At 40.8% G+C, this 25090-nt stretch overlaps 1 protein-coding gene across 1 annotated transcript in view; it reads left to right on the forward strand.

Moving 5' to 3' along the window:
- The first annotated feature begins 1056 nt into the window (after window positions 1-1056).
- The window catches only part of LOC309548599 (protein-lysine methyltransferase METTL21E-like), a 29139-nt gene continuing 5105 nt past the window's right edge, over window positions 1057-25090 (forward strand). Inside the window, exons 1-3 of the mRNA XM_082248573.1 lie at window positions 1057-1202; window positions 2038-2105; window positions 17507-17667. Coding sequence (XP_082104699.1) covers window positions 2090-2105; window positions 17507-17667 — 177 coding nt within the window. The 5' untranslated portion in view covers window positions 1057-1202; window positions 2038-2089. The remainder of the gene's footprint in view (window positions 1203-2037; window positions 2106-17506; window positions 17668-25090) is intronic.

A 25090-nucleotide genomic window follows, 5' to 3' on the forward strand; every position in this document is an offset into this window, starting at 1 on the left:
ACTGACATTTTTGACACTTTTGGGGGTACCAGTGACATTACTACAGTAATCAGTGCAATAAATATGCACTGTTACTGTAAAAATTACACTGGCAGGGAAGGGGTTAACTTTACTGGTAATCAAGGGGTTAAGTGTGTCCCTAGGAGCATGATTCTAACTGTCAGGGGGCGTGGCTTGTGAGATAATCACAGAGACATGCGATCCTATATAGCAGGATCGCATAGCCTCTGTGATAATCTAAGGGAGAATGACAGACGGCTGTGTTTACATCAGCCGTCTGTCTTTCTCCCTCTGCTGCGGGAGATCGAGAGTGACCGGCGGCCATTGGAGCCGCCAGTCACACGCGCTGGCACCCCCCACAGGCGTAGGGCTACGCCGCTTTGCCCAGCAGCAGCAGAGTGCCGCAGTAAATGTACGGTGGGTGGGGCTGAAGTGGTTAAAGAAGTCTTGTTTCATTTTTTATTACAAACTTAAGTCCCCCAGAAGACAAAGTGCATGTACTACTGGCCTGTTCAGCTGTAGTCATCTCAGTAAATTTGTGACAGTCAGCCACCACTGGAGTGTTCCTACATACGCAGGAAGTCCATAAAAAATATGAATGATCATCACAGCACAGTGCGAGACAGAATTTTAAGGGAACAAATATTTTTTGCAAAAAATAATGCATGGAGTTATGCAAAAGTATTCTTTTGTGAGAGTTTAGTTCTATTTTTTTTAAAAGTCTTTATGCCAGATTGTATAACATTTGGATAAATACATCAATTATTTTTCCCCAACTTTTTGAAGGATTATTTTTGCGTAACCTTTAATAAAGCCTGCATTAAGAAAAGAGTATCATAACATTTCTGTATTAATAAAATATCAGATAAAATGCAGCAGTTACATATACAGGGATATTAGTTTACTTTTATTTCCTTCTGAACTATAGTCAGTATAAGCTGTCTTGAGCACAACTTCACACTCAGCCTTTTTCTGGAATGTTGTGATAGGACGTTTGTACCCAAGTCGCAGCTGTCAGTATCAGGATTCATAAGCCTTGCCCTTGTACGGAGAACATCACTGTGACATTACCAGTGTGTAACTTACACTAAGAGTACGCTGCCTCTGGAGGGAATATCCAAGGCCAAAATCCAAAGTGTTTTTCGACAAGGAATGTTTTTGTTATCCTGACACACGGTGGCTTCAAGTGGTCCAAGTACAAGGTAATGTCATTGTCATGCTACTTAGCTATAACTAGCTGAATGTTGCTTTGTTCTATAAAGCTTTTAATAGAGGTCACTTTTAGCAGATCACTTAATCATGACAAGAAGAAACAGGTGATTGACTGCAAACCTTAACCTATATAACAAATAAAACATTTTAGCAGTGGAGACTATGCTGAATGGGCTCCTGCAACTATTATAAAAGAGTAATGCCATAAAATTGGATGTGTTTGTTCCTTTTTAAATTATTATGTCACTTATGTGCTTTTTTTATTGATTATTATTTTAATGCTAAATAACATACTGAAAAATGTAAATACCCCATCAACATAATCGGACAAGATGATCTATAAAAAAAACTGCTATGAATGATTTCATTGGCTCCCCACTTTTTGACATCTTCACCAGAATTGATCACTAATGGGCCATACACACTATAAGATTTTCTGAAGACTTTTTCCTTTAGACTTACCAAAACCATATAATATGAGGTCAAACCTAAACACTTTCAATTTGTATGCAATCTGGCAGGCCCTTGCACTACATAGAAAAGGTAAATCTGAAGGAAAAAGTCTTCAGAAAATCTTATAGTGTGTATGGCCCTTAAGTCTCAGATAATACTTTGTCAAAGCAACAACTTTTGCAAAATGAAATTCTATGTCTTATTTCCTAAGCAGTTTTTTTTTTTTTTTGCTTTATACATGTATGAAAATATAAACCTTAAATGGTAGGCTAAATCAATCTCCCAGCGGGCATTTAATTCCATTAATATGTTATGGGTTGCATTTTACTTTATAATAGCAAAAAGCTAAATTGGTAATTTCCATTTTTACAGCTTTGAAGGTTAAAGTTACCAAATAGTAGATACAATCTTCAGCAACATCAAAATGAGCGAGGAAACGGGTAAGATCAATTATCATTTTCATTTCTAATTAAGGAAATTATACTGAATTCAACGCTATAGTTGAACCAGTAAAATGCCATACATTACTGAAACCAGAAACCTGCTCAGTATAAACCTGCCTGGTTGTGCCCCATGGACTAGGCCTCAAGGACTTTCCCTGTGATGTGGACACTGTCACCTGACTTCTTCAGCATTCCATTATGGTGTGAGTGTCAGATGACCTCTGTGGCTCCTTAAACACTTCCTGTGTGTTTCTCAAGACTGTACAGTGGTAATATCTGTGCTCCTTCATGGGACACTTATTGCTTAAGTTAGGAAAATAACCTATACACCCTGTTTTAATTTTTGATCATTAAAAAAATAAATGAAACCTTAAAGGAATATTGTACCAAGTTAAAAATATGATATTGTAATGAGCCTAGTAAACGAGGTAGATTAGCCTGGCAGCAACATTTATAATGGACTGAAGGGGGGATAGCCTATGGAGAGCTAATCCAATGAGAGGGGAGTTAATATTGATGATTTATTAAATGTGCTAGGGTTGTTACAATACTCTATCATGGAAGCACTTTGTAATAAATGTTTGTAAAATATCCATTACAAACAATGAGAAAAATATTGTAAAAAAAAAAAAAATATATCAGTAAAAACATTATAGTTTTTATTTATTACCATTGTCTGATGCATTTGCTCTACACTCATAGAAAACCCCCCAGAGCCTCTCTTACTGTGAAATGTTTTGCTGCATTGTAAGTGCACTGCTCAAATCAAAGGAACACTTTGAAAACACATCAGATGTTAATGGGGAAAAATATCATGCTGGATATCTATACTTATATGCACTGGGTAATGTGTTAGGAACAAAAGGATGTCACATCGCTTGATGGAAATGAAAATTATCAACCTAGAGAGGGCTGAAATTCAAAACCACCCCAAAAATAAAAGTGAAAAAATGATGCAGCAGGCTCGTCTATTTTGTTGAAATTTCATTGCAGCAACTCAGAATGGTGCTCAGTAGTTTGTAAGGCCCCAGCTTGCTTGAATGCATGCCTGACAACATCTGGGCATGCTCCTAATGAGACAACGGATGGTGTCCTAGGGTTTTTCCTCCCAGATCTGGTCTAGGGCATCACTGAGCCCCTGAACAGACTGAGGTGCAACCTGGCAGCGCCGGATGGACCAAAACATAATGTCCCAGAGGTGTTCTATTGGATTTAGGTCAGGCAAGCATGGGGGCCATTCAATGGTGTCAATTCCATCATCTTCCAGGATCTGGCCGCATACTCTCGCCACATGAGGCCGGGCATTGTCATGCACTAGGAGAAACACAGGCCCCACACAGCACCAGCATAGAGTCTGACAATGGGTCCAAGGATTTCATCTTGATACCTACTGGCAATCAGGGTGCCATTGTCTAGCCTGTAGAAATCTGTGCATCCCTCCATTGATATGCCTCCCAAGACCGTCACTGACCCACCACCAAACTGGTCATGCTGAACAATTTTACAGGCAGCATAACATTCTCCACGGCTTCTCCAGACTCTCACGTCTGTCACATGTGCTCAGGATTAACCTGCTCTCCTCTGTGAAAAGTACAGGGCGCCAGTGGCAGACCTGCCAATTTTGGTGTTCAATGGCAAATGCCAATCGAGCTCCATGGTACTGGGCAGTGAGCACAAGGCCCACTAGAGAATGTCAGGCCCTCAGGCCACCCTCATCAAGTCTGTTTCTGATTGTTTGGTCAGAGACCAGTGGCCTGCTGGAGGTCATTTTGTAGGGCTCTGGCAGTGATCATCCTGTTCCTTCACAAAGAAGCAGATACCGGTCCTGCTGATGGGTGAAGGACCTTCTACAGCCCTGTCCAGCTCTTCTAGAGTAACTGCTTGTCTCCTGGAATCTCCTTCATGCTCTTGAGACTGTGCTTGGAGACACAGCAAACCTTCTGGCAATGACACTTATTAATGTGCCATCCTGGAGGAGTTTGATTGCCTGTGCAACCTCTATAGGGTCCAGGTATCGTCTCATGCTACCAATAGTAAAACTGACCCTAGCCAAATGCAAAACTAGTGAAAAACAGTCAGAAAAGAGGAGAAGGGGAAAAAAATGCCATTGGCCTCCACCTGTAAAACCATTCCTGTTTTGGAGGTCATCTCATTGTTGCCCATCTAGTGCACCTGTTGTTAATTTCATTAACACTAAAGCAGCTGGAACTGATTACCAATCCCCTCTGCTACTTAACTGACCAGATCAATATTCGAGGAGTTTACTTGACTTGATGCTATACTCTGATTAAAAAGTGTTCCTTAAATTTTTTTGAGCAGTATATATGAATGTCTACAACATGACCATTGTGATTGGACTAGGGCCCACTCATAAATGTTAAGATTGTCTTGTTACGTGATCAAGACATCAATAGGTTCACCCATCCACGTTAAATAGTGTGGTTGGAATAATCTCTCGCACTGCAGTCACAGTTCAGCTGAGAATTTTCCACCTAGGAAACCGTATCCACTTGTAAACACAGCAGACCGTTGTTCTCTCTGAAATGATCACAGAGTGCCTGTGATCCTTCTATATAGGATCACAGGTCTGTATGATCATTTCACAAGTCCCTCCCCCCACAGTTAGAAAACACTCCCCTAGGCTCACAACTAACCCTTTAATCACCCTTAGTTTAACCCCTTCCCTGCCAGTGTTATTATTACACTAACAGTGCATATTTTTAGCACTGATTACTGTAGTAATGTCACTGGTCCCCCCAAAAGTGTTAAAAATGTCAGTTAGGGGTCCGATCTGTCCGCCGCAATGTCACCGCTAAAAATCGCAGATCGCCGCCATTACTAGTAAAATAAATAAATAAAAATGACATAAATCTTTCCCCTACTTTGTAGACACGATAACGTTTACACAAACTAATTAAAATACGCTTACTGCAATTTTTTTTATTTTTTTATGGGAATGTTCTATAGCAGAATTTGAAAAATATATATATACTTTTTTTTAGACTTGTCGCTTTATTTTTGTTTATAGCGCGAAAAATAAAAAATACCACCAAAAGAAAGCTCTATTTTTGGGAAAAACAGGACATCAATTTTTTTGGGGTACAGTGTCGCACGACAGCGCAGTTGTCAAAGTAATGCAGTGCCGAATCGCAAAAAATTGCCTGGTCATTAAGGGGGCAAAACCTTCCGGTTCTTAAGTGGTTAATGAAGGTGTAGAGTTCCGCCTTAAAAATAATGTCTTTCTTTGTTTACAATGTTTTGTGAAATTGCGGAAGTTAATTTGCTTTAGTCGCTTTGAAACCACAAGGGGAGTGACAAGACTCTGAGCTAAAGTGTCAAGAATGCTCAGAATAAAGAATACATATATTTTTTTTATAAAGTATTTGTAAAAAAAAAAAAAAAGGGGTTTTGAATATAATGTATTGAATTAATAATAGCTGGGATTTACAGTTATACTTCAATTATCTGAGTTTGATTTGCATTTAAGCCCCTAATAAATATTTTTTGTTGGAACTGCCTGTGGTCGCATGGTTGCAGGTTTGGAGAGCATTTTGTGCATCAGATTATTATAGTTGCCCTGAATTTACTCCAATGTGTACACTAAATAGCATTGGGGTATTTTGTTTTTGTAGTTAAAGGAACCTAAAATTAAAAAATGATGATGAGATTTGAGCAATAAATTGTACTTATTTTACAAATAAATAGGAATTAATTCTAGGACATATATTATTTTCATGTTTGTAATTTACATTTAAGGTAGATAGAAGTTAAACTAGTATTGAGTATATTCTTATCAATGCATGTTATATGTGGAGTTTTGCATGAGGTTTTCTAGTTTGTTTAAATCATATGAAATTTGTCCCCATTTTCTACCCTTAACATTGCACTTCAGAGTACAAATATCACCGTAGAATACATATTGGTTGATTTGAATAGGGCAGATGAAGAAAATTGAGATGAAAATACAGTAAATTGTTGAGAGGGTTTGATTAAAAGGAAATGATATGTTTTGAAATATTGTGACAATAAGTCCATTTGTTAATATTAAAACTAATTTAGATCAAGGAAAATGGAACTTAACATTGAACAGAGACATTGCCTGTTACAAAACAGAGGAAGTGATTTGTGAAAATGTTTTAAATTGTAATTTAGCTGAATATACGATTATACACTTCGCAACATACGTAGAAAAAAAAAAAGATGGGATTTGTCATATAACTATGGAGGAAAATCTGAATGAATGAAAGGGCCAAATGAATGAAGGAATGAGAAGGTGTTTTATTGTGTTAAGGAAATTAAAGCGGAGTTCTGGCCACAAAAAAAAAAATTTCAATAAACATACCCCCGGGACAGTCAGGGCTAGTACATTCCACAATGGCTAGCCTCTGATCTGTCCCCGTTCGCACTTACCTGCAAGAAGAAATACTCATTATAAAATTTCTTCTACAGCGTTGCCATCTCTGTTGTGGGCAGCTGAAGCCGGCGCGATCCTCTTCTGCGTCCTCGTACGCGTCTCCTTCTCCCAGAATGCTCCTTCACCGGCCCCTCTCGTCACTTCCGGTGCGGCGCCCCATTCCTCCACAGCTTCTGGGCATGCCCAGAAGCTGTTTAGCAGGGAATGCGGAGTCGCACCGGAAGTGACGAGCAGGGCCGGTGCCGTTGCATTGATTCCTGGGAGCGATGACGTTCAGCTCCCAGGAATCATTGCAAACCGGAAGTGATGGCGCGGGCCGCGACCGCAGAGGGAGGAAGTGCAAGAAAGGTGAGTATTTCTTTCTAAAATTACAAGGTAAGAAAAAAAAAAGTCCTAACTATCCAATTCTGTTTCAGGTGAGGAAAAGCAAGCGGATGGCCACAAAATCGGTTATGTCGATTTTGTGGCCGGAACTCTGCTTTAAGAATCAAGACAGTAAAATAATATACCAATGTTAAGTTGGGTTATGTTCAATGAATGCACAAGAATTACCATTTAATCAGTCAGCTGGACCGGAAGGATTTGGCCCCTTAATGACCAGGCCATTTCTTGCAATTTTGCACTGCATGAATTTAACTGACAATTGCGCGGTCATGCAATGCTGTACACAAACAAAATTTACATCCTTTTTTTCCCACAAATAGAGCTTTCTTTTGGTGGTATTTAATCACCTCTGTGTTGTTTTTTTTTTTAATATAAACAAAAAAAGACCGAAAACTTTGAGAAAAAATAAAATTTTTCTACTTTATCTTATAAAAAATATCCAATATGACTGCCTATCAAATTTCTTGAAGTGCTAAAATGGCAGGGCAGTACAACCCCCCCCCCCCCAAATTACTCCTTGGAAAGAAGACACCCCAAGGGATTTCCTTAGAGGCATGTTGAGCCCATTAAATATTTAATTTTTTTGTCACAGGTGTTTAAAAAATGACAAATAGAAAAGATTTTTACACAAAGTTCTCATTGAAATAATAAATTGCTCACACATGCCATTGGTATATGTGTAATTACACCCCAAAATACATTCTGCTGCTTCTCCTGAGTATGAGGATACCCCATGTATGAGACTTGTTTGTCAGTCTAGTCGCGTACAGGACCCTGAAAACAAATCACTGCCTTCAGGCTTTCTAAGGACATAAATTGTTGATTTCACTCCTCACTACCTATTCGAAGACCATGAAATGCCAAGATAGCACAACCCCCCCATGACCCATTTTAGGAAAGTAAACACCCTAAGCTAAAACTGTTAAACTTTAAACAAAAAGGCTTTTATTCAGCAGGAAAAACAAAATACTGCTTCCAGCAGCACACAAGCACAAAAATACAAAATAAATTCCGCTTGTCTTCAGCCCAAAGTAAAAGCAAAAAGGCACATACAGTTTGTAGATGGATCTTCACCACAAGGTTTAACAGTCCTTGTTAAATCCTGTTTTTGCAGCCTCAAACAGACTCACAGCTCTCCAAGACAGGTGTATTCACCAATTCCTCCTCACCACCTCACCTATCACTACTTCCTTTCTTTTAAAGAGGTTGTACACTCGTTCAAAAAATTTTTTTTTTTCTTACAACCTGCAAGAGAAAGACATAATGAGCTAGTATGCATCGCATACTAGCTCATTATGAAATACTTACCTTAGAACGAGCCCCCGCCGTGCCGCTCTCTTACCTGTATGACGAGCGACATGTTCAGTCGCCCGTCTTCCGGGATCGCGGCATCCGGCCATCTGATTGGCCGGAGCCGCGGTGACGTCACTCCCGCGCACGCGCACGGGAGCCGACGGTCACGGCACGGGGCTCTGAAGGAACGGCACGATCAGCCGTTCCTTCAGAGCGCATGCGCCAGTGACGTCACTGGCTGCATTAAAGGTAAATATCTCCTAAACCGTACATGTTTAGGAGATATTTACAGTACCTATAGGTAAGCCTTATCATAGGCTTACCTATAGGTACAACTTCCTGAGGAGGGTTTACTTCCTCTTTAAGAGCTGCTTCCTGGAGGTTCTTAACCCTGTGTGTGCTGGAATCCCTGTAGTCAGAGGTGGAGACCCTTTCCCACCTGAATATCACTTCAGGTTCTCTGAAATTCCGGGTCCCAAATATCTCTCTATTAACACAGAGAGAACTGCAAGTCAGTCCTCTGCTGATTCAGGCTATTCCCGAGAATTCATCACCCCTCCTGGGTGACCCCCTGAGTACTACCACACTTCCCTTAAAGGGACCATAACCTAAATATTGGTGCTATATAGCACCCTTCCAGGACCTAACCTTGGCGTCCTGTACAGCCCTTAGAAAGCCTGAAGGCAGTGATTGGTTTTTGGGGTCCTGTACACAGCTAGACTGCCAAACAGTTTCACACATGTGGTAGCCCCGTACTCCGGAGAAGCAGCAAAATGTATTTTGTAGTGTCATTTCACATATAGCCATGACATGTTTGAGCAATATATCATTTAAATGACAACTTTGTTTAAAAAAAAAACATTTTTGGCATTTTCCCGATACTTGTGGCAAAATATATAATATTCCATGGACTCAACATGCCTCTCAGCAAATATCTTGGAGTATCTACTGTCCAAAATGGGGTCATTGGGGGGGTTGTGCTATCTTGACATTGCAGGGCCTCTGAAAATGTGATAGGCAGTGAGGAAGTAAAATAAGCAGTTTATGCCCTTGGAAAAACCTAAAGGCGGTGATGGGTTTTCGGGGTCCCGTACATAGATAGGCTCCAAAAAGGTCTCATACATGTGGTATCCCTGTACTCAGGGGAAGCAGCAGAATGTATTTTGGGGTGTAATTCCACATATACCCATGGCATGTGTGAGCAATATATCATTTAAATTACAACTTTGTTTAAAAAAAAAACATTTTTGGCATTTTCCTGATACTTGTGGCAAAATATAAAATATTCCATGGAGGATTTCTAAATTCATAACCCAACAATTAAAAAGTTTGCAAACGTTAGATGAAGCACCACCCTTGTCTAGGAGTGGGTTACAGCAAGAGTGCAAGGGTACACCATGCATTCCACAATTAGGTGAAAAAAACCTAGGGTGACCCCGGACATCTCCTAAACTTTAAAGGGAGCTTTTCCACTCCACAAACATGTAAGAATAGTAACATCTCAATAACTGTTTCAAATATACTCTTCTTTTCTGCACAATGGGCAGTTTAAGCAGATTACATGTTACTGATATGACTTTTTTTGTCAGCAGCTGAGCCTTCATCTTTATCTCTAAGCACTCCCTTGGCTGCTGATGTATGCAGAGATGAGTGATGCTTGTCCATCACAGGATGAGCAGGGGTCATAGCTCCCAGCTGCCTGTCATTAGGATGGACTGTCCCTCATTTGGAGCCAAGTACCTCTGTGCACCTTAGCTGTCCCTCTTTGTTTGACCTGATGTGAAAAACTCTATTAAAAATGTCCTGTTTATCAAAAAAATATATACTGGAATAAACCTTTTACCCAATCCCTAAATTATTGCATTTGTCAGTATGAAAAGTCGGTATAAAGCAAAAAAAAAAAAAAAAGGTGAAGTCCAATCATTTTTTGCATATTAATTCTTAATGGTCCATATAACTTTATGCTATATTGTTTCGCTCTTTCCTATTTCAGAACATTGGCAGGGGGTGCCTTTTATGTACGAGCTATGATTGATGATTAGGCTTCACTTTCTCCATGCTGTGTGGGAAGCAAGATTGCAATCCCCATCCTTTCTCCATAGTGAAATAACTGGGTCTCAGGGAGTAGGGTTCACCGACTGTGCATTGATGAGTTGCTTATAAGCTACAGAGTTTATATTTAACAATAGTTTCAGTAAGGAAAGGGTTGCTTTAGCATAAGATAAGATAAGATATGTCATAACACAAATTCATAATTCCCCAGTACTAGTAGAATAGATTTCGTTAGGATGATAAAACCGTAGCAAAAAGCAAAACCTCATCCCAGCTGTGAGGCATGGTTGGCATATAATGGCGTATAATGTAATGCAGCTGCTTTGTTACCTTAGGGACTGACCAGCTTGTAATGATTTAGGAACCAATTAATCATAGTGATAGTCTACAGCATCAATCTGTGCTTCAAGACGTAGAAAAAGTTGGGTCATAAAGTATAATGAGGCAGAGGGGAAAACTAACTATAAAGTAGCGTAAACAGAAGAAATCCTGTCTTTTAGAATGGTCATGCTCTGACATCAGTCCTATTGAAGTGATATGTTTTGATCTGAATCATAACATAATAAAATTAAACTAAAATGGTTTTATTGTTATTTTTTTAAAAATTTTTTCTCATTGCCTTTAAGACAACTTTACAAACATTTAAGGAGCTTCCATGACACAGCATTTGCAGAGAATACTTGGCTTTCTCATCAGAAAGCTTAGCAAATGTTGGCCACTTACTGACTGTCTAATTAAAATTTCCCATGGACCTATTTATGAAGAATAGAGAACATTAAGTGCTTAGTTAGCCTGACTTATTAAGTTGTGTATGTTTTGAATAACAGATCAAATTACAGCCTATTCATAACACAGTAGTAAGGTGGTGATAAGCTACTGGCTGCAAGTAGTATATACGGTGAATGTTGAAAAAGAAATAATATTAAAACCTCTTTATGGCCATTTCACATGGCCTTTCCGATCAGGTCCGCCTGTCAGTTTTTCAGGCGGACCTGATTGGATGTTCCATGCACCCTATGGACCGTCGGATGTCAGCGGTGACATCTCCACTGACACCCGCTGCTATCTGATCCCATTCCTGTAAGTGAAATCCAGATGGATGGAAACCCTATTTACCATCCGTCTGGAGGATTGGATGAAAATGGAATGGCTTTCCGTTTTCATCCGATCTCCCATAGAGGAGAGCGGGGATCTGACAGGTCTGTCTCTGCAAAGTAAAGCGGAGACAGACCTGTCATCTGCCTGCCTTAACTTTGATAATATTCATTTTCAGTCTTCCTGATTGTGTAGCTTAGACTATCTAATCTAAGCCAGACAAACAGCTACTTCCTGTTCTTCACAGACAACGCTTTGCCTGCTGACAAACTGGGATTTTTTTATTTTGACACATAAGGGTGAACTTAGCTTTGTATTAATGATTTCAGGGGATAATTTAAAGGAGTGTAAGGTCAGAAGGTTTTTTATCTGGATAAAAAGCCTTATGTGTGTTGCAGCCTCCCCAGCACCCACTAATAATTACCTGAGCCCCCTCTCTTTCCAGTGATGTCCATGAGTCCCTCGGCCATCTGGGACTCTCCCTCCTGATTGACAGAGACAAAGCCGCTGTGCAATTGGCTCTCACGGCTGTCAATCAAAGTTAGTTAGCCAATTGGGAGAGGGGGTGGGGCCAAACCACAGCTCCGTGTCTGAATGGACACACGGAGGTGCAGCTGCGGCTCAGGTGCTCCCATAGCAAGCTGCTTACTGTGGGGGCACTCAAAAGAAAGAGGGGCTAGGAGCAGCGAAGAGGGACCCCAGAAGAGGAGGAACCGGGCTGCTCTGTGCCAAACCAACTGCACACAAGACTTTACAATCACTTTAACCACTTAAGCATTGTAAGGTTATACCAGGCCATTTTTTGCAATTTGGCACTGCGTGAATTTAACTGGTAATTGCCCAGTCATGCAATGCTATACCCAAGCAAAATGTATGTTCTTTTTCCCCACAAATAGCGCTTTCTTTTGGTGGTATTTGATCACCTCTGTGGTTTTTATTTTTTGCGATATAAACGCAAAACAACCAAACATTTTGAGAAAAATTAAATTTTCTACTTTTATTATAAATTTTATCTAAAAAAATAAATTTTTGTCATACATTTAGGGCCAAAATGTATTTCCCTACATGTCTTTGATAAAAAAATCTCAATAAGCGTATATTTATTGGTTTGCGCAAAAGTTATAGCATCTGCAAATTATGGTGTTTATACTGGAATTTACACAGCTTTTACTTTCTCATTTCTTGAAGTGTTAAAATGGCAGGGCAGTACAAACCTCCCAAATTACCCCTTTTTGGAAAGTAGATACCCCAAGGAATTTCCTGAGAGGCACGTTGACCCCACTGAATATTTAATTTTCTTGTCACAGATGTTTGGAAAATGAAAAAAAAAAAAAAAAAAAGATTTGTTTTTCACACAAAGTTGTCATTTAAATGATATATTGCTCACGCATGCCATGGGTATATGTGGAATTACACACCAAAATACATTCTGCTGCTTCTCTTGAGTAGGGGGATACCCCAGGTGTGAGACTTTTTTGTCAGTCTAGCCGCGTACAGGATTCCGAAAACCAATCACTGCCCTCGGGCTTTCTAAGGGCGAAAATTGTTGATTTCACTCCTCACTACCTATAACAATTTCGGAGGCCATGAAATGTCATGATAGCACAAAATCCCCCCCCCCCAAAATGACCCCTTTTTGAAAAGTAGACACCCTAAGCTTTTTGCTACAGCTCTGCAATCATTGATTTACATATACGCTTAGAGCAAACTATGTTGCAGTCAGGATAAACAAATCAGTGCTGCAGCTAATGGGCGTACCTGCAAAGCAAACAATGGTTAACAATAAAACACAGTAACAATAAAACATTACAATATAATAGTATACAGTCCAGTAAAGTCCAGTTCAGTCCAGTAGAATGGTGGTATCTGCAAAGCAAACTAAGGTTAACAATGAAAAACAGTAACAATAAAACATTACAGTATAGCAGTATATTATAAAGTACAGTAAAACAGTAAGAACAGAAAATGAACTCAATACAATGACAACTATTTTGGGCTTTTTTATTTTTTTTTGTTATAACTTTTTTTATACTTTTTTTTAACTGTAAAAAAAACTTTAAACGTTTCAGGCTAGGGTCTCTCAAAATGGCCATCTAACATCTTTTGAGACCCTGTGTGAAAGTGTGTTCTAGACTGTGCCGTGCTGTACCCTTTACTAATACTCTGCTAGTGTGTGGTAGCGGCAGAAACAGTCCCCAATGCAGAGACCAGGTTGGCCAGGACAGGAGGGACAAAAAAAGCGAATATCACGCCTATATCTGCGTTTTCTACAGACACAACATCTTCTTTGGGGTGCTCTTTGAGTAGGGGTACCAGAGAGAACATCCAGAAAATGCCTCTCAAGCATCTGGATTGTGAATTTGGGCCACATCACCATCTGGATAACAAAACGGCTGTGATGATCTCTTCCTGGAATTTTAGTAAGAATCCACTTCTTCCGGACGCTTTGTATAGCACATTGGCATTCAGCAGAGCCAATTGGAATAAGTATACAGACACTTTCTTGTACCAGCGTCTGGCCTTATGGTCAATTAAGTACGGTGCCATCATCTGGTCATTGAAGTCCACCCCTCCCATGTTAAGGTTGTATTTGTGGACACAGAGGGGCTTCTCAATAACACCAGTTGCCATTGTAATTTGGACAGTTGTATCTGCGAAAATGAAGAACAGAATAAAAACGTAATGCCCTTGATGAGGGATAGGCCCAGAAAGGTTTTAAATTTGGAAACAGTGATACGTTTCCATGCAAATTCTCTGGCAAGGGTCAAATTTGATTTACTGCAATAAATTGATCGGCATATAAATTGCTTTGGTCCACAATAGATCTGTACTGCTCTTCCTTGAAAAACGGCTCATAATCAAGGGCAGTAAAGTTGGATGTTCCCACCTGAATTCCAGGTTGGCCACTGAATGGGGGAAGTACGGGCACTGCAGAAGTGGTGGGCTCCCAATCAGGATTTGCAATTGCATAAGGAAGGACACTATGGGCCTTATGGGCCTGTCTTTGAATTATTGGTAGTTGTGGGACACTACTTGTGCTAGCCACTTCACTAGCTTGAAACTGCAATTATGGGACTCGCCACATCACCAAGTGTTACTGAAGTGCTGGTTTGACTATGACCAGGATGTACTAGGCCGCTGGTGCTTGCCAGTTCATCAGAAGGTTGAGCAGCAGTGGTACCGACACTCTGTTGCATAGGAGAACCCTGCGATTGTTGCACCTCAGCAACAGAAGAACGGGGTCGGGTGCATCTGACCTTAGCAGGGACCACTACTCTATCATCAGAGCTATCTGTCAGGGTGTTGCTGCTGTCTACAGGTTAAATTACTGAGCCTGATTCTGACAGTAAGGCTTTCCCATTGCTCTCATCTGTCATGCTCAGCATCGTGTAGGCCTCTTCACTAGTGTACCTCTGTTTGGATATTTTGGCCAATAAATTTATAGGTACCTAGTCTGAGTCACAGGTAAAAAAGAAGCTGGTTGTCAAGGACTGTTTGAACCGCTACCAAAAAATGTAACTGCTAGTGCTAGCAGAGATCAGGCCGGACACTGCTAACGCTGCGGTTTAGTGTGCTGTGTATTGGAAGTGACAGTGATCTGCTGATACTGCACTTCTTGGGGGCCGAGCAGAGGGGCTAAACGCAGGTGCCTGACAGGTGTCGGGGCTGATCCTGCTAACGCTGCATTTTGGGAACCCTATACTAAACTATTGGGGATGCTAGTATAGTTCTGATCTATACTAGTAATGGAGGTGTTTAGTGTGTTTGTGTGTGTGTGTGTCACTGCCAATCAAATAGTTAAAATGTATTACTAAATATGTGGCGGATAATCTGACGCTGTCCTGGATTGGCGTTATCTAACGTCACCCTTGACACTAATATAGTGATCAGAAGAAAGATCTGTATGCTATAATAGTGACACCATGACAGGGCAATAAACTGCGGGTGATCAGGGGGTTAAATCTCTATTAGGGGATATATGGTGGGTACCCTAAACCTATCTGGGATTGCCGCTAAACTACCACTAACTTCATCTCACACTAACTGGTGTCACAAGTGACACTAATATAGTGCTCAGCAAATTATCTGTATACTGTATATAGTGACACTGTGACAGGAAGTGAAAGGGTGGAGGGTGATTAGGGGGTTAAATATCTGCCTATGTGTACTGGTGTCAGTGTAGTGCTTGTGTACTCACGGTAGATGTTCTCTCCTCTCATGCTGTACCCGAAAAGGGCTCCAGGAAAGGAGATTGCATCATTGCCTGTGTTTACATTACACAGGTGCAGGCACAGGACATTATGCAATTGGTCATAACCGATCACCAGGTCCAGGCCAAAAATCATTGGCATGGACCTGATGACTGATCAGTTCTGAACTGAATCAGCACATCACAGGGACAGCGGGCGCGCGTGTGCCCCCTACCTCTGCGTGCAACCAAAGTACAGTTACGTCGGTTTGCGCAGCCGAGCCACCTTGCGGCAGTAAAACTGCGGTGGGTGGTCGGCAACTGCTTAAGTATTAGGCTTTCTTTTGACTTTTTTTTTTTTTATTTAGAGGATTTGCAGCAGATAACAAAAGAATGCATGACTTTATACATGTATCCAACAATTGTTCCAAAGCAGCTGAAAGTAAGGTTTCTGAAAAAATCCACAGAGGAGTATAGCATTAATTATAGCCAAACATGGTGAAGAGATTCGGTAAAAGTGAACAGTAGGGTCTCTGTAGATGTAATATTCGTCACGAAGTTGGAAGCTATTCTTATGGCGCTTTTCCACTGCATAGAACCGTACCGGCTCGGCGCGCTTTTGTGCTTTTCCACTGCGGTACCGCATGGTATAGGGTCGGAACGGTTCGGTACTGTACGGTATAGGTTTGCTTTTCCACTGCATGGAACCGAACGGTACGGTACGGCTCTGAAAAAACAGTACCTACTCGATTGTGGTTCCAACAGGTACCAAACTGGTACCATATCCCACAATCCTTTGCATGCAGTCACTACTAGCCACTGATTGGTCAGAGAATCACACCCATCCCGTTGTTATCCCACCCACTTAACTTTAGTACTACTTTAGTGGAAAAGCAAAACTATACCGTACCGTACCAAACCGTTCCGACACTATACCATGCGGTACCGCAGTGGAAAAGCAAACCGGGCCAAGCAGGGCCGAGTAGAGCCGAGCCGGTACTAGCCGGTACTTGCAGTGGAAAAGTGCCATTAGAAAACCTCAGTGCACAGTATATAGGAAATGTATAAAAGTCAGATATGACTATGTTTGATTGATTCCGTGCATATCCAGGAGTATTTTAATATAATACAAAGAGAAGATAGAAAAAAGAGAGAGAGAGAGAGAGAGCAGCAAAAGAGAAGAAGAGGAGGAAAGAGAGAGAAAAAAAAAGGGGGGGGGAGAAGGTCACCACTTGGGGAGCCTTAGAAAAGTAAGTCAGGACCATGACCCAATAAAGAGCAGGCTTCCTTTAGCTTTAAAGGTAAAATTGAATTCCACACAACCAAATCTTTTGTAGAAGGTCAGTATTTTGAAATGATAAGTTTATCTAGTTTGCTCATTTTTTTTTTCAAAGCGATTGTAAAGGCAGAAGATTTTTTATCTTAATGCATTCTATGCATTAAGATAAAAAGCATTTTGTGTGCAGCAGCCCCCCTAATACTTACTTGAGCCCATCTCTCTCCAGTGATGTTGCAGGAGAGACTCGGCTGCCCGGGACTCTCCTCCTCTTTGGCTAAGACAGCAGCGGAGCGGCATTGGCTCCCATTGCTGTCACTCAAAGTCACTGAGCCAATGAGGAGATAAAGGGGGCGGGGCCGGGACACAACTCTGTGTCTGAATAGACACAGAGCTGTGGCTCAGCTCGGGTGCCACCATAGCAAGCTGCTTTCTGTGGGGACACTCAACAGCAAGGAGGGGCCAGGAGAACTGAAGAAGGACCTGAGAAGAGGAGGATCAAGGCTGCTCTGTGCAAAACCACTCTACAGAGCAGGTTAGTATGACATGTTTGTTATTTTAAAGCAAAAAATATATAAAAATATGAGACTTTAGTATCAATTTAACTAAATTGTTTATTCTGTGACTCTCTAAACTCAGTAGTGCTGAATGTATATGACATATAATGTGTTTATTTGATCTTCATTTGTTTGCAGATAGTCATAGCAAAGATGAATGGATAGTGTCCAAAATCTTGGAGCGGCGTTTCTGTCCAGCATACCTTACAAGTGTAGCTTGGGAAGGTTTCAACTTTGTGGGACATGAGATAAAAATAGTAGAATCCACAGACCTCTTTGGTGCGACTGTGTGGCCCTCGGTAAGTATAAAAGATTTAAAGATTTAAAGAGTCAGTCCATACATTAGCTAAATTTGAATCTTAGGTGGAGACGGGCTGGTTGAATCAACCAATGTGTTCTTGTATGCACTGTAAAATCCTGTAACAAAAAATGAACTGTAGAACCTGTACAAAAAAGGTCTGTGCCTATAGCATGTAGTATGTACTGAGTGTTCAGTATATACTTACCTGAGCTTGAGATCTGTGTACCATGCTGCTGCCTGTGTGGTGACATAGACACCAATACTTTGCACAAGGTGCCAGCATGAGATCACTCCACCCGGCTGCAACATGAGATCACTCCAACCGGCTGTAAGCGCATACATTGGACCTGATTATATTTTAATTCTAGGACAGACCTGTGGAATCTGGGACAGTTTGAAGGCATGCAGATGTCATCTTTATATAGCCCACAATTCAGATCCTAGACAGATAATGAATAAAAAGTCTACTCACACCTCAATTACACAATAGAACATTGGATTGAGGCTCTAGGGCTTTCATGGTATGGTATGAACTACACAGTACTTCTATTTAAAATTACAAATATTTATTACAATATTTCAGATTAAAAACACATCCATACAATGGATAGGATCGACGCAAATATACACTTGAACAGTTTGAGACAAAAAATGTATAGTAAGAATGTGATTCTGGCAAAAACCTGACTTCCTCTAACAACAGTGGACAGTGAATGGGGTGTCCAAGGTGTGGAAAACCTCAATCAATATAGTTCCAATCTTACACTCGACATGTTTTGCGGGGTATCTGCTTCTTCAGGAGTTGTTTTAAAGAGGATCTATGAAAAGAATATAGACGAAAAACAATGCTATGCAAGAAAATATGAAAACATACCAAAAACTGTATATGTGCTGAATATGCATACATATACATTGTTAGTGAATTACTAAAACACAAGTATATATATATATGCAAAAACTAAAATATAATGCACCCTGAAGATAGTCCCAAGCCATACCAAAGAGCCATATAGACACAGCAAAGCCATACTCACCAATTGTCAACATCAACAGCACATGGGACCATGATGCCAATTGGCAGTCTCCCAGGCGAGTGTGGGAGCTAGGTGGATGATAGATAATGATAAATGCTAACAAAGGTAAGTGGTGCATAGTATTATGTTATATTGAAGCCAAAATCAAAAAGACTCCACAACATAAAAAGAAAAAAAGGGAGAGAGGGGAGAAGGAAGAGAACATTATATTATACTACCCCCTCAGACATTTCAATTAGCACAATGCACCCAGGGTTTGAAGGAATTTGGGGGCCCCAAGCAAAATGGACATGGAGGCCCCCGACCCCCCGCACACATGCAAAGCCTACAGGAACCACAGCATAGCCATACAGTTTAAGTATCTATCTATCTATCTATCTATCTATCTATCTATCTATCTATCTATCTATCTATCTATCTATCTATCTATCTATCTATCTATCTATCTATCTATCTATCTATCTATCTATCTATCTATCTATCTATCTATCTATCTACATATATGATATAGATAGATATAGATATAATACAGAAAGAAAGAAAGGAGAGAGAGAGAGAGAGAGGAGGGGGACAGATTAACAAAAAGAGACATAGGAAGACTAAGATTAGAAGGGAGATAGAAAACAAAAATAAGTTTTCAGACCTGTCGGCACTCGGCAGATGTAGAAGCAGAGGGTCCTAGCAGCTACTCACCCTGATGCTATCTGCTCCTCACTCATCCACACCGGCTGCAGGAATTTTAATTGCATTTAGAGCCCTGCTATCTGTATACAGTAGGAGCTGTCAGTCTGCACTGTCCATGGGCTGGTCCATACTCTGCATAAAGTCTACCTGGTAGGCCAGGAATGTCTCTTTTGTCTGCAGATCTTATCAGACTTTTTACAAACCTGTTGAGGCAGAGAGGGGCCCCCTTGAGGGAGATAACAGTGTCATTGCACTTTACTGCATTGACGATCAAAGGGGCGCTCACAGCCTTACACAGTGTCGTTGCATTTATTCTTAACCAGTCGTTGTCTTGGGGCCCCAGGCCAGCTCAGGGCCCCAAGCAATTGCTTGGTTTGCCTGCCTTGTAGCAACGGGCCTGAATGCACCAATTTATACACACCTAAAAAATTAGAACAATTTAACAAAGCACTGGACAGTCAGACTGCGGTGAAAGATAAGCCACAATAGGCAGAGAGAAACTTCCTAAAAAGGATCTGCGGGCAGACGATTGAACCTAAAGAATTTATTATACATACAGTAAGTAACTTTGGTCATAAAAATATTAGGCTTACAGCTATAAAATGTATTGCTGAACAGATATTCATGTAAAAGGGGTCTCACCTTATAATGACCAGTTGTGGTTCATACAGGATAAACTGTGGTGGAAAACATTCATCACCAATCAATACTTAACTGGTAAAATGACTTTACCATAAGGAGACTGAATAGCCAGTAATTAAGTAAACCTCATTTAGCAACAAACTCTCTATTTACAACTGACAGGGGTGTTTACAATGCTCAGCTTGTCTTCATTTACTGTATGTAAAAGGAAAATAAATGTTTGCTGTAACTACTTAGAAAGTGTTAGCTGGAGTTTGATATACTAGGGGGTTGATATACTAAAGGCAAATAGGCTGTTCACTTTGTAAGGGAATTTTTCCCCATGGCTTAGTGCAGGGATGTCAAACTCAATTTCATCGGGGGCCGCACCAGCATTATGGTTGCCCTCAAAGGGCCGGTTATATGTGTAAGATTAGATGTCCAGAGCACCCCACACCCCGATACACCCTTACATGAGATGTCAAAGCCCCCCACCATCATAAGTCAAGAGTCACCCACCCTTCCCTACATCACAAAGCACCCCCTTACCTTGTGCTACTGCCAGGAAGAATATGCGGGTGGATCTGTGAAGAAGAAAGTGCAAGGTCTGGAGGAGAACGAGAGGAGAGCTGGAGTCAACTTACAGATTCTGCTGAATACTGAGACCAGGGGAGGCAGAGACAAGGTGGTGTTGTGGCTGCACAGAGAGGTGCAAGATCTGTAGGAGGACTTCTGCCCGCCTCTCTGCTGCAGACTCCTGAGAATGGGGGGGGGGGTGGGCAAAGACGAGCCTTTCTGCAGCAGCAGAGAGAAGCACAGGATCTGGCAAAGGAGTTCTGTCCTCTCTACTGCCGACTACTGAGACAAGGCGGGGGCAGAGACAAGGAGGGTGCCGCAGCTGCAGGAGAGGTGCGAGGGCCACATGAAATGGCCTGGGGGGCCGCATTCGGCCCGCAGGCCTTGTGTTTGACACTTGTGGCTTAGTGGATGTGGTGACATTTCCCTTTTCAAAGAATATCCTATCACATGCAAAGAAATGCATTGTAAACACAAGTATTTTCGCTTGCACATGATTGGACGATGGAAGTCAGCAGAGTTTCACTTCGCTAAGCTCTGATAAAGTTGCCTTGCAAAGTTCAATTTCCCTTGCAAAGTAAAGAGATTTTTTACCTTTAGTATATTAGCCCCAAGATGTCAAGCTGTTTAGCAATTTGAGTTGCTTTTGATGTCTGAAATTTATAAACCAGGTCATGCAGAAGTTCTTTCCTTATCTAAGGAATTCAGGCGCAATCTGGAAATGCATCTCTTTAGTTATTTCACAGTTATTTCACTTTTTGGATTTAATCTCATGAAATTAATATTCAAAAGAGTACAAAGAGAGAACAGGGGATTGAATCATAGACAAGTTACATATACATATGAGTTTACAATAGATACCATTAAAGTGCAGATAGAAATGCATAGAATACGGGTCTCCATCCCAGCTAGCCATAGGTGTGCCAGGCCTAGGCAGAGAGATTGGAATGACCACTAAAAAAAAACCCATCCCACTAAACCACTCAAGGTGGTCTTATACACTCACAGGCCAGTTTAATTGGTACACCTGTTCAATTGCTTGGTAACACAAATTGCTAATCAGCCAATCACATGGCAGCAACTCAATGTATTTAGGCATCTAAACGTGGTAAATATGACTTGTTGAAGTTCAAACCAAGCATCAGAATGGGGAAGAAAGGGGATTTAAGTGACTTTGAACGTGGCATGGTTGTTGGTGCCAGATGGGCTGGTCTAAGTATTTGAAAAACTGCTGATCTACTGGGATTTTCAAGCACAACCATCTCTAGGGTTTACAGAGAATGGTCCAAAAAAGAGAAGATATCCAGTAAGCAGCGGTTGTGTAGGAAAAAAACAAAAATTGTGGTGGTAGGGAATTTTATAGATAAAAACACAAAAGGTATGGTGGTATCCACAACCCCCCACCACTCGTAGGCAGCCAGGCTGGACGAGTAGAGCCCATATCAGGAGCTTCATGCATAAGAGGCAAAGACTGTAGAGTGTCTGAAGTGAAGCCATGTATCCCACATCACAATTAAAACAGCAAGCCTTAATTTTAGCTGAAAGATGCCATCCATCTTTCACTCTATAAGTCTGGAAGGTTCTAGTTGGTGCCTGCATCTGGCAATAACCATGTAGGTTTTTGCATTTTTTTATTAATTTCTGTGGGAGTCATCTGTAAATCAGATTGAAAATGGCTTTCAGTTTATCCATGAGGTTTACTGTACTGTTCAGTTCATCACTTGCAATATTAGGGAATTACTATATCTTATAGCTATGGCCTTTTATGTAGACCCTTTTCAACAGTCAACACTTGCTTTTATGTGCACTATGACAGGTCAGCATTACCTCTGAGTTAAAAATGTGCCTGATCAAACAAAGCACATGCTTTAAACAAATATGTAAAAGTAGAGATTTGGCAGTTTAAGCTATACAAAAAAAAAAAAAAAAAATTCAAAAAAATATAAACTGTTAATAAGGAAAATAAAATGTAACCACCATTGTGTGAAAGGATTCTTTACATTAAGGACAGCAAACTATTGAACTCTCCAACACATTAGGTAACAATCACAAAATTGAATAATGGAATTAAAAAAGGGATTGAATATTGTCCATGCATCTGCTGGTATCCACAGTTATATATTTACTAAATGATATTATAAAAATTATATGATCCTGGCCACTCTTTGGATCAGGGAATACTTTTGCTTTCCTCCTGTGTGACACAATTAACATTTTTACCTTGGGGTATTTATATATTTTTTTTCTACACAAACACTATGAAATTGATGGTATCACTTAATATTTTTTTCACCCGGGTATGTACCTGCACATTTCAGTTTATTGTACAAAGCTGTACAAATGAATATAAAACCGACATATCAGCTTTAACAAATTCATCTGTCCTGGCTAAGACACCCAAGAAACAGAAATCAACACTTATATAAATAATACACACCTAACAGCTTTTATATTTTCAGTCCTCATGTTTTGCCTAAAATACAAATTCATCTCATGTTTATGATGTAAAACACAATATTGTACTGTAGTTATGTAACTGAGATGGGGCTTGCGAGTTCATTATATATCACTGTTTAATTTGTCGTGGAATAGATATTGTGTTGGGATCGTATGGCAATTTTTTTTAACAGATTTAAATATTTTTGGTGCGGAATAATGTGTCTTGATACACTTGTAAAGTATGATGCTATATTATTTATGTAATCCAGAATTCGGCTGGCCAGGGCATTAGCCTTTTTTCAGTTTCCAGTTCTAAATAAGTTTAAACATGTACCATCTCTTTAACAATTGTGTAGGCATGTGCAGGCTGCAGTATATCCTCCACTTTGAAAGTTACATTGCGCCATCTCTTTGGTAGGAGTTCAGTAGGGAGAAAATGTACCTCATCTTGGGCTTCAGGCAGCCATCTTAAGGAGGATGGTGATTTGGTTGGATGCCGAAGTCCCACAGGATTTTGGCAGCCATCTTGATGTACATTATAAACAAATAAGTGGCCAACAACTGGCTCCCCCAGTGGGGCAGTAGATAAAGAAAGAGCTCAGATGTGCAGGGGAAGTGCAGATGCAGTACTAGGGAGAGGTTCTGAATGAGTAGGGGATTGCAGGTTCCCTTTCCAGGGTGTCCATCCTGCAACATTCCCAGAAAAACTTGTTAGAGCCTTCACATACTGCATCAGCCTGGCAGAATAAAGCTATAGTTACCTTACCACCACCACATTCAACTGAGCACTCCTCTGGCACAGTGAAATTATAGGTGGAACTGGTATTACTGGGGAGTGAAATCTAACTCCTTACTAGCATTCTGAAGACACAGAAACAGTGGAATTTACAGCCTCTGTAGTTCCAAGAATTTTTTATGACTGTTGTGCCCTGTTGGTTAACTATTGAATTTTTAAAAATCTTTTTATCACAAAAAACCATGCCAAACCAACCTGTCTCACAGTTTTCTCATAAGTTTGGTACACTATTTAGGCCCATCTACAGTGATTATAGACATTTTTTAATTGTAAAACATGTGCCTAAAGTTAATGTAGGAAGAAAGGGCCAACACACCTAGGATGACTAAATGACTAAGTGACGGCAGGAAGGAATTACTTGGAGTTGAGCTGCTTAGATCAATGAGTTGTTTGTTCGCTGTCATCTAAGCGTACTTAGATACTAGCTGAATGCGTTCTCTGCAATATGGAGTTGGTGGGGGGGAGTTGTACAGTGGCTTGGTGCCTGGCTAGGGAGTTAGGGAAATTTCTAGAAAGACATCAACCTCCTCTTCTGAAAAAAAAAAAAAAAACTTGAGTGTTTAAAGCGGAGTTCAGGGCACAGAAACCATTTTTCAATAAACATACCCCCGGGACAGTCAGGGCTAGCACATTCCACAATGGCTAGCCTCTGATCTGTCCCGATTCGCACTTACCTGCAAGAAGAAATACTTACTTATAAAATTTCTTCCACAGCGTTTCCATCTCTCTTGTGGGCAGCTGAAGCCGGCGCGATCCTCTTCCGCGTCTTCTTCCGCGTCTTCTTGTCCCAGAATGCGCCTGCACCGGCCCCTCTCGTCACTTCCGGTGCGGCGCCGCATTCCTCCACAGCTTCTGGGCATGCCCAGAAGCTGTTTAGCAGGGAATGTGGCGTCGTGACGAGCGGGGCCGGTGCCGTCGCATTGATTCCTGGGAGCGATGACGTTCAGCTCCCAGGAATCATTGCAAGCCCAGAAGTGACGGCAGAGCCGCGGCGCAGAGGGAGGAAGTGAAGAATAGGTGAGTATATTCGATCTACAATTACAAAGTGAGTACAAACAAAAAAAACCTAACTATCCAATTCTGTTTCAGGTGAAGGTGAACAAGCGGACAGGCACAAAAAAAAAAGATCGATTTTGTGCCCGGAACTCCACTTTAATGTCACTTTAAAGCCTGGATGGGGGTCACAGTATTATAGGTGATATTAAGGTGGATAAAGAAATAACACTTATACCTATAAGTACGCTACTGACATGCAGAGGAATGTTTTCAAG

The sequence above is a fragment of the Pelophylax lessonae genome (assembly GCF_965119305.1).
Source record: "Pelophylax lessonae genome assembly, chromosome: 2".
NCBI classification, from domain to species: domain Eukaryota; kingdom Metazoa; phylum Chordata; class Amphibia; order Anura; family Ranidae; genus Pelophylax; species Pelophylax lessonae.